The following is a 10750-nucleotide window of genomic DNA, read 5'->3' as shown; positions in this document are numbered from 1 at the left end:
ATAAAACAAACCTCAACAAATTAAAAAGGATAGAAATAATACAAAATATGTTCTCTGACCACAATGGAATAAAACTAGTAATCAGTAACAGAAACAAATTTGGGAAACTCACAAATATGTGGAAATTAAACAACACACTCCTAAATAACCAATGGATTAAAGGAAAGATCAAGAGGGAAATTAGAAAATACTTTGAGGCAAAAGAAATGAAGACACAACACAACACACCAAAACTTACAGGATGTAGCTTAAGCAGAGCCAAAAGGGAAATCTGTAGCTGTAAATGCCTGTATTACAAAAGAGGAAGATTTGAAATCTTCCTCTTACAAATCCCATTTTAAGACACTGGATAAAGACTGGGTACGGTGGCTCACATCTGTAGTCTCAACACTTTGGAAGGCCAGTGCAAGAAGATGATTTGAGGCCAGGAGTTCAGACCCAACTTGGGCAACATAGCGAGACCTAGCTCTTATAAGAAAAAAAAAAAAAAAAAGTAAATTGGGGAGCATGGTGGCCTGTGCCTATAATCCTAGCTACTTGGGAGTCTGAGGCAGGAAGATTGCTTGAGCCCAGGAGTTCAAGGTTACAATGAAAAAAAAAAAGACATGAAAAAGACCAAATTAAACCTGAAGCAAGCAGAAAAAAAGGGAAATCAACAAATTATAGTGGAAGTGTGGAAATTATTAAAATGGAGACTAGAAGAAATATTTGAGAATAAGAAATAAAACCAAAAATGGGTTCTTTGAAAAGGCAAGTCTTTAGCTAGATTGACCACAATAAAAAGAGGGAAGCTGCAAATTACTAGAATCAGAAATGAAGGAGGGGAAATTACAGCTGACCTTACAGAGAGAAAAAGGATATACTATTATGCTAATTAATTTTGCTAATACTTTAGACAACTTAGAGTAAAATAAGCACAATCCTACAAAGACACAAATGACTGAAACGGATGCAAGAATAACAGAAAATCTGAATAGATCTCTAATAAATAGATTGAATTAGTTAACAGAACAATGACCCACAAAGAAAATACCAAGCCAGATGTCTTCATTGGTGAATTCTATCAAATATTTAAAGAATTAATATCAATTCTTCAAAAACTCTCCCAAAAAATGGAAGAGGACGCCCTGATGCCAAAGCCAGGTGAAACCAGAAGAAGACACCAAAAGAAAAAAACTACAGACCAACATCTCTTTTGAATACTGACGCAAAATTTTTCAAAAAAAATTCTAGCACTGGGTGTGCTGGCTCATGCCTGTAATCCCAGCACTCTGGGAGGCTGAGGCCGGCAAATCATGAGGTCAGGAGATCGAGACCATCCTGGCCAACATGGTAAAACGCTATCTCTACTAAAAATACAGAAATTAGCTGGGCGTGGTGGTGTAGCCTGTAGTCTCAGCTACGCTGGAGGCTGAGGCAGGAGAATCACTTGAACCCAGGAGGTGAAGGTTGTGTGAGCAGAGATCATGCCACTGCACTCCAGCCTGGCAACAGAGTGAGACTCTGTCTCAAAAATATATATACATAAAAAATTCTAGCCAGCTGAATCCTGGTTATATACCATTATATACCATGGTATATAATTGTTGCATCTTACTTGGTCATGGTATAAAAAACAATTATATACCATGACTAAGTAAGATTTATCCAGACATGCAAGGCAAATCAGTAACCAAAAGTCAATTCAGGAAATTCATCATAATAAAAAGTGACAAACACATGATCCTCTCAATAGCAAAGAAACATCATTGGACAAAATTTAACATCTCTTCATGATAATACTCTCAACAAACTAGGAATAGAAGAGGTCTTCTTCAACCCGATAAAGTGCATCTGTGAAAAACCCAGAACTGACCTCTTACTTAATGGTGAAAGACCAGATGCTTTCCCTGAGATAAGAGCAAGACAAGGACTGCTGCTCTGATAACTTCTATTTAACATCGTACTGAAGATTCTAGCCAGGAAAATTAGGCAAGAAGACGAAATGAAATTCATATTGGAAAGAGAGAAGTACTATGATCTCTATTTGCAGATAACATAATCGCATACATGTAAGGAATTTATTTAAATAGTGCATCAAAAAGAAAAAGAAAAAAAAGAATCAAAATTGAGATGTGTCTCAATGCCATAGACTTTTCTTCTCAATGATGACTCAGACTGCCCACCACTAGAGTTCACTGATCAAAACTAATCAGTGGCTGGAAGTGGCCTCTCACTCACTCACTCCTAGATGGCCTCATCCAGGCTTCAAATGTGTATTTTGGACCAGTCTCCCCTATTTGATATCTCACCTTGGAAATTTAACACAACGTGCACATGGCCAAAGCAGAGGTCTTCATTATTCCCTCCAAATCTACCCATCCACGTCTCCTCCATCTCAGTAAATGTCACCACCATCCACCAATCTGCCAAGTCAAAAGGCTACAAGTCACTTACTTTGATTTTGAAACAAGTTCAAATCTAGAGAAAAGTTGTGTCTTCGTCTATTTGTGTTGCTATAAAGGAACACCTGAGGCTGCGTAATTTATAAAGAAAGAGATTTTCTTGGCTCACAGTTCCTTAAGCTATACCAGAGGCATGGCTCCAGCATGTGCATCTGGTGAGGGCCTCAAACTGCTTCCACTTTTGGCCATGCGCAGTGGCTTACGCCTGGAATCCCAACACTTTGGGAGAACAAGCTGGATGGATCACTTGAAGTCCGGAGTTCAACACCAGCCTGGCCAACATAGAGAAACACTGACTCTGCTAAAAATATAAAAATTCACCAAGCGTGGTAGTAGGGGCCTACAGTCCCAGCTACTGCGGAGGCTGAAGCAGGGGCATCACTTGGACCCAGGAACCTGGGAGCTATAGGTTGCACCAACCACTGCACTCCAGCCTAGGTGACAGAGCAAGACTCCGTCTTAAAACAAAAAAAGGTGTTTCCACTTACGGCAGAAGGGAAAGGGAGAAAGTGTGTGCAGAGGTCACATAGTGAGAAAAGAAGAGAGGAGATTTAACAAGCAGCTCTCACAGAAACCAGTAGAGCAAGAACTCACTCATTACAAGAATTAAGGGATCCACCTCCATGACTCAAACACCCCGCACTAGGTCCCACCTCCAATACTGGGGGTCACGTTTCAACATAAAGTTTGGAAGTTGCACTCTTGCAGCTTGCTATAGAGTTTAGGGATTTCACCTTCCAAACCTCCCAGTGTAAACAGGAGCACCTATTTACCCTTAAATAGCATTCCCCACTGTTAACACTTTCCCACAGGGATGTGGTATATGCCATATCACACTCACTCTTTGCGTACGTATTGCCTTTTTTTCTGAATCATTTCACTGTAATTGCAGATGTGATGACCTATTACTCTTTGAATACTTCAGTGTATATTTTCTAACAAGGACACTGCCATACATAACCATAGCACAACCACCAAAATCAGAAATTAACATTGACAGAATATTACCATCACAGATTCGAGTCACATTTTATCAATTCCCCCAATTATGTTCTTTATAGGTCTGGATCCAAACTAGAACCATGTGTTGCAATTAGTTGTCATGCTTCCTTCTATCTGGAACAGTTCTTCAATCTTTATTTGTCTTTTGTTACCTTGGTGTTTTTGAAGAGGACAGGCTAAAGTGCAGTGGCTCACACCTGTAATCCCAGCACTTTGAGAGGCCAAGGCAGGCAGATGACTTGAATCAGGAGTTTGAGACCAACCTGGCCAACATGGTGAAAGCCCCTCTCTACAAAAAATACAAAACTAGCCAGGTATGGTGGTACATTCCTGTAATCCCGAGCTACTCAGGAGACTGAGGCAAGAGAATCGCTGGAACTCACTGCAGAGGTTGCAGTGAGCCCAGATCACACAACTGGGAGCCTGGGTGAGATAGTGAGACTCAGGCTCAGAAAGAAAAAAAAAAAAGAGGAAAAGGAAAAGAGGTCAGGCTAAGCACTTTGTAAAATGTCAGTTTGGGTTTGCTCTGATGTTTCCTCGTGATTTTTGCATTTTCAGCAGGAACAATAGAAAAGTCATATTATTTCCCTCAGAGCATTATATATTATGAGGCCCATGATATTGACTTGCCCCATGAGAGGTGGCATTAACTTTCATCAGCTGACAGCTTTCTCCACTGACAGGTTAACTAATAATGGAATGTATTCCATATCATATTATTGAGCCAGGCACAGTGCTGCACACCTGCACACCTGTACTCCCAGCTACTCTGGAGGCTGAGGTGAGAGGATCCCTGGAGGTCAGGAGTTTGAGGATGCAGTGTGCTAAGATCATGCTGAGAAGAGCCACAGCACTCCAGCCTGGGAGATAAAGTGCGACTCTGTCTCTAAAAGAATAAACATGTCGACGCAGCACAGTGGCTCATGTCTGTAATCCCAGCACTTTGGGAGGCAGAGGCGAGGAGATCACCTGAGGTCGGGAGCTCAAGATCAGCCTGACCAACATGGAGAAACCCCATCTATACTAAAAAAATCAAAATTAGCCAGGTGTGGTGGTACACACCTGTAATCCCAGCTACCCAGGAGGCTGAGGCATGAGAATGGCTTGAACCCAGGAGGCAGAGGTTGCAGTGAGCCGAGATCGTGCCACTGCACACCAGCCTGGGCAACAGAGTGAGACACTGTCTCAAAAATAAATAAACATGGTTACCAATAAAAGTTTTTCTTCCCCCCCATTTTAAAAATTAATAATAAAGTTTTTGATCAGAAAAAAAAGAAAAATAAATACTTTAAAAAAATCAAGTTAGTAAGTATTTGATATATTCACTATAACAAATACGTTAGTAGCATATACTTTGCAAATAGGTCTACATTTATTAACTGTCATTGTATTGTAAAATAGCATTTTTTCATTTCCCTTGTTTATTTATTCATGTATTATTTGTATTTATATGAACTCATGGATTCTACTTTATTCAATGGAATACAATCTGTTTTTGTCATCTATTCTGAGGCTCAAATAGCCTCAGATTTGGCATCGGTAGTCCCCTTGAACGTCTTCTTTGATTAAACCCAGAATAACACACCATTCTCCTTGAGGGGCCAGCAACCATTTTTCCCTCTTCCCACCAGCAGCAGCCCAGATTTTCATGTTTATTGTCAACTAAGTGATTGGGTTGGGATGGACCCCACCTCAGCCCCTGGGGTGTGCCCTGCTTAGCTTAAGCCAATCAGTGTATGCCATTATTCTCCAGAACACAGTGATTGGTCCGAGAGTGGGTAAATAACCTGTGAGAACTGGCCAATGAGAACTGAGGTGATATCTGACAGGACTTCTGGGAAAGAAGCTTCCTATCTCATTCCAAGGGAGCTCTCTCCCTCTGATGGATGCACTGTAAAGATGTGAGGTGTGGGCCTGTTGAAGCCATTTCTGCTGCCAAGAGAGAAGTGAACCTGAAGACAATTTCAATATACAGAGGTCAGGAGAATGAAAAATTGCAATAAAACAGGACTGGGGCTCTGGTGATGCCACACATTTCTGGATCATTCTGTGCCTGAACATATCTGTGGACGGCTTAATTATTTGAACCAGTAAATTACCTTTTCAGAATGGGCGGAGATTTCTGTTGCTTGCCACCAAAGGACCCTAAGTGATATAGTCCCCAGAAACAGCAAAGGAAGGCTGCCTGTGGCAGGCAAGAAGCAAGAGGATGGGTTACATTCCTTTCTACCAAAATAAAACAAAACAAAACAAAAAGCCTCTAACCCTGCTGGTCCCCCCCTCTAGTCTGAGAGCTTCTGGAGACATAGCCACTGTGTGTCCCGGCCTCTGGGAACAACGCATGGCTGTGATGAGTACTCAGTAGGCATTTCATGACTAACTGTATGAGGGCTGTTAAGGTTGTCTGGTTCACCACTAAATCCAGAGCATCTGCAACAATGTATGGGACACACAACAGACATTTATCGAAGGACTGCACAGCTCACCCCAGCATGCCACTGACACCCACCTCAAATCCACCAAAGAAAAGTAAGCTTCCGTAAAATCTTGCTTGACATTTTATTCTCCTGAGAGGGGAAGGCAGCAGAGGGAGTCGGGAGAGGGAGGCTGGAGAGGGGATTCTGAACCGAGGAAGGGAGGAGCCAGCAGAGTCCGCTGAGGTTCCCGGGATCTGAGGACAGGGGCCTGTGCTTCTTCCACAGGACAGGGCGAGAGGACTCAGAGAGGACCTGGAGCGGAGAGAAGAGCCCGCTGTGGGCAGGTGTGGTGGATCCCCGAGGAAAAGCAGGCACTCGGAATGTTATTTGCTTAAGGTCCCACTGCCACCTGCCCCTGCTGAGGACACCCAGCAGCACATCCAGGAAGCCAGTCAGGAGCCTGAGCAGGTTGTAAGGCCTTGAAGAGAAAAGCCACAAGCGCCAATGACAGGAAATGGTGGGGACCCCTAATCTGCTAGCATAAAGTCCCAGATCATTGGCAAGTACCAGCTGAGCTGCCAGAGCCAATCACCGAGGCCCTTTCTTGCCCCGTTGCCTTCCGCCGAGGCCTGTCGTCTCGGGCAAGCCTGGGCAGCCATGGAGGGAGAGGCCTGGTGCTCCCTGGCCTGAAGGGATTCCCTAGCCCAGATCTCAGGGCCCAGGGTTGTGGGGGAGGATGTGACCCCAGTTCCTGACCCCAGGGGCCTATGCTGGACTGGGGACTGGAGTTTGACTAGGGTGTCTGATGACCTTGAATAGCTCCAGTCTGATGGCATTTCCTCAGGGTCAGGTCCATACACACAGTGACCTCCTTCAATTCTCATTCTAATCTATCAGAAATCAGGATTGCTGTCTCCCCTTCACAGATGAAAATACTGAAGCTCAGAGATGTCAAGTTATTTGCTTAAGGTCACACAGGCAGGGAGAGAAGGAGACCAGATTTTATTCCACGACCACCTGTGCCTGAAGCCCAAGCTCTAATCAATATTTCTCAAACATTTCTAGCTAAAATCCATCTGCTCAATCCTCCACACTTTCCCGTGCTGGGAGGTGGGGGAATAATGTGTCCTAAGAAGGCAGCTTTGATGTATCCTGGGGGAAACTGTCTCCAGCCCTGGGGAGGCGCCCCTACTCTCACCTCTGCACTCACCCATAGAAGGTTTGCACATCCTGATGTCCACGCAGATCTCCTGGGCAGTTTTTCTGCCCATGATGTCCTGGATAAGTCTAGGCAGGTACTTCCTTACGGTCTTTAGGCAGAAGCCACGCCATCGTGACTTCACCTTCTTGCATAGCCGGGTCGCAGCATCGGAAATGTCTTCCTGCAGCAGTAGTGCCATGGCAGGCATGGTTATAGGGTGAGTCCTGCCCAGATCTGGCACCTTGCAGGTTCCAGTGCCCTGGCAATGGGCGTACTGGGTGCAAAGAGCCAGTACCTCATGCCCACGGGGCCAGAGACCCTAGAGACAGGGCTCGGCCCCCACTCCCAGTTCCCAAGGCCTGGCCCAAGCCTGGCCACGTGGGGCTCATGGTACAAGGACAGTTACCCTGCTGGGGCCTCAGTCCCCTGTGCACCTGTCCCCTGCCTTCTGTGTGGGGAATGGTGCCTGTGGCTACCAGGCACACATTATGCTCTGCCATGTAGCTAGCTGTGTCCAGGACCTGGCTGGGGACTCCAGCTAGAGGGGGTGCATAGGGAAGACTGGTGGGGGGTGGGGGGATGGTCAGAGTGTGGAGTCTTGCTCCTTTGGTTTTGAAGTCTGTTCTGTGCCATCCCAGTGGAGGAGGATGAATCTGGGTATGCAGGGCTGAGTGTGAGCCTGCAGTGCCCGGATGCTGAGTAGTTTGGGGGAGCAGAGGACAGGGAAGGAGGGACAGTGAAACAATCATTCTTGGTAGTAGCTCAGTCATTTGTTAAGCATTTACTCAGTGCTGGACGTGGAGTGAAGCACATCCCAGCCTTCAGCTCTTGTAAAAAGCTTCGGCAGCCAGGCCTGTAATCCCAGCACTCGGGAGGCTGAGGCGGGTGGATGGCTTCAGCTCAGAAGTTGGAGACCAGCCTGGGCAACACAGTGAGACCTCGTCTCTACAAAACTACAAACATTAGCTGGGCATGGTGGCGCACACCTGGAGTCCCAGCTACTCAACAGGCTCAAGCAGGAGAATTGCTTAGGCCAGGGAGGCAGAGGCTGCAGTGAGCCGAGATCACACCACTGCACTCCAGCCGGGGTCACAGAGTAACATCCTATCTCCAAAAAAAACAGCTTTGGCAACTTGCAAGATAGGGACTATTATCCATCCCATTTCAAAGATAGATAACTGAGGCTCAGAAAGTGGAAGTGACTTGCCCAAGGCCATGCAGCTTGGAGGTAGCAGATCTGGAATTTATCAATCCTGACCCAGGCCTCTTGGGGAACCAGCTTCTCAAAGCTCTGCCTTGGACACAAATGCTAGGGCTTTGGGGGAAGGTTCCTAACTTCTCTGGGACAAGCCCTCTTTGAGGATACATGATGAAAACCATGTATACTCTGCCCTCTGACTTACACAGTTCCAGAGAGTCACAAACAATTTCACAAGCTCTCTGAAATTCATGCACAGACACATGGGAGCTCACAGCTTCCCTTCCAGGAAGCCCTCCCCAGGGCCACTGTGCAGGGTGCCCAGGGCTCCCCACCCACATCCTGGTCACAGGCTGGCCCCTCCATTGAGCAGCAGACAGGAGGCCCCATGGCCCCTGGGCCTCACCTCGGTGGGCTCCTTCACCATGTCCTTCAGTGTCTGGATCATCCTCAGACAGGTCTTGCAGCGGAAGCCCAGCATCTGTGTTTTGGTGAACAGATCACCCTGTCAGGATAAAAAGCCCCTTACGGTGGTCTCTCAGACACTCTAGGAGCATGTAAAAGTGCCCAAAAAAGGGCCCTTGATGTTTCTGAAGCCGGAGGGAACGTCCGTGATCTCTGCCCAGAGCATGGATACACTGAAGGCCTGAACTGGCTGCCTGGCCCCTGCCCACCTTTCTGCTTGTCTTAGAGGCACACAGAACCCGCCTCCCACACCCCTAGGACTTCCCCAGCCCTGCACTTGACCCTCTCCTGTTGAGGAACTCCCAGGGGAGTCTGGTTATTTGGGTTCTGCAGCCCTAGGCTCCTTGAAGGGTGAGACCCCAGAGAATCCCCTTGGGGGAGTCTACCAGGTGTCCATACTCTCCTGGCCAGACGGGAATTCAACAAAACCAGCATCTTCTGAAACAGCCCAGCTTCCACCCCCATCTCCTCCTCTTTAGAGAGTTCCAGCCCTCACCCCAGGAGCCACCCAGGGAGGAAGGAAAGGAGAGGGACTGTGGGAGGCGAGCAGAGAGCTAACATGTACCTGGGGGTCCTCCAGGGCCAGGCATGGACAGGATTGCTCCTTGTCACCCAGGTGGGCTGTTGCCAGGTCATGGGACTCAGGGCTCAGATGAGAGACGACCAGACCTGAGGAAGAAGGCACTTCAGCTTCCCCTCTGCAGGCGGAAGGAGAGGAAAACCCATACTCCTGTCTGGTGGGAGCCCGGGAGGTGGCCAGGGCCCAGGACAGGAGCTGGGCCTTGCAGGGACCGGGAGACCTGTCCACATGCTCTGCCCTGGAGCCGCTCTGACCCACTCTCAGTGCAAACACATATTTTCACGCTCCTAGAAAGCCAGGAGGGGGAGACTCTCCCTTCTCCTCTCTTCCCTCAGCAACAAAGGTTTGGGGATCAGTTTGTCTAGAAACTTCCCCCATCTCCTTTCGAGAGATTTTCTTTTTTTACTTTCCATCCAGATGGCCCAGCCAAATCCACTCCCCCTTACAAGAGTGTCTTTGCCCTTCGGGCTCACGCTGACCCCAAGGCCTGAGACAGAGCAGGCTACAGGGGCAGGGAGTCTGCCTTGAACAGGGAAGAGCCCTCTTCTGTCACCAGCCCTCACAATGTTAGCCAGTGTGGGCCCAAGGAAAAGCAGACCCACCGATGAGGGCCAATGGCCTTCACCACACAGATGTAGGGGCAAGGCTTTGGGAGGGAAAGGGGGGTCCCAGGCCCCTGCCCCTCTAAGTGTGGCCAGTAGAGTTAGGACCAGAATTCCCAGCCTGTCTCTCCTCCTCAACCAGGCCACTGACAGGCTGGGCAGTGCACTGGGCTACGCCTGGCTCTGAGGGGACGGCCGGGCCTCCATGACTAGGGAGGAAACTGGGGAGAGTCAGGGGAACCTGGGTGCCCACAGAGCCCATGCTCGGGGTTCAGCCAGCCTGAGAGTGCGGGGCTAGGAGGGCCATTAGGATCGATCCCAAGGGGAAGGCCTTACCTGGGTTGCCCAGGAGCATGGCGGCAAGGAGCAGGAGGGCCCAGGTAGCCATGGTGGCACGGCTGCTGAGATGTCCTCCACACCCTGTGTTATGGGCAGGGACACTGCAGCCTAACCTTTCTCAGGTCCTGCTCTTTTTGTATGTCATCTCCCCGTGTCACTGGGCTTACCACAAACACCAATACCAATTAGTGAAGAAACAGGGCGGGGCGGTGGGAGCCCAGAAGGCCCATGTCCTGTGGTCCACACCCCACACCCACACAACTAGAATGTGGGGTGCCTGGGGTGTGCTAATGGAGGGAGAAGCCCCTGCCGTGGGGGGTCAGGCAGGGCCCTTGCTTGTCAGCATCCCCATCCCTCTTCCCCTCCTCTTCCCGGATGTTCAGGCTGATGCTGTTCTTGGCCGCATCCTCATTCACGGATTCTTTCAGCTACCAGTTTATCAAGCAAAAATTCCTGATTCCCAGTTAAATTTGAACATGATGAAGAATAAATAATTTAGTAC

General features: G+C 48.0%; 1 protein-coding gene across 2 annotated transcripts; it reads right to left on the bottom strand.

Moving 5' to 3' along the window:
• Positions 1-5890: 5890 nt before the first annotated feature.
• GNLY (granulysin) lies at positions 5891-10408 on the bottom strand. 2 transcript variants are annotated; one of them, XM_032272998.1, is made up of 5 exons: positions 10246-10408; positions 9293-9396; positions 8669-8767; positions 7074-7245; positions 5891-6175 (listed from the first exon to the last, which is right to left on the bottom strand). In XM_032272998.1, exons 1-5 carry the CDS (start codon positions 10295-10297, stop codon positions 6165-6167), a joined length of 438 nt encoding a protein of 145 aa, XP_032128889.1. In that variant the 5' UTR covers positions 10298-10408; the 3' UTR covers positions 5891-6164. The 2 variants fall into 2 exon arrangements, with proteins under 2 accessions (XP_032128889.1, XP_032128890.1); XM_032272999.1 differs by having other exon boundaries at positions 8669-8743.
• Between the last annotated feature and the right edge of the window lie 342 nt (positions 10409-10750).

Source organism: Sapajus apella, unplaced genomic scaffold (assembly GCF_009761245.1).
Source record: "Sapajus apella isolate SASKATOON/1434 unplaced genomic scaffold, GSC_monkey_1.0 scaffold1573, whole genome shotgun sequence".
Lineage (NCBI taxonomy): Eukaryota > Metazoa > Chordata > Mammalia > Primates > Cebidae > Sapajus > Sapajus apella.
The sequence above is the reverse complement of the archived record's forward strand: the minus strand, read 5'-3'. Positions and strand labels throughout refer to the sequence as shown.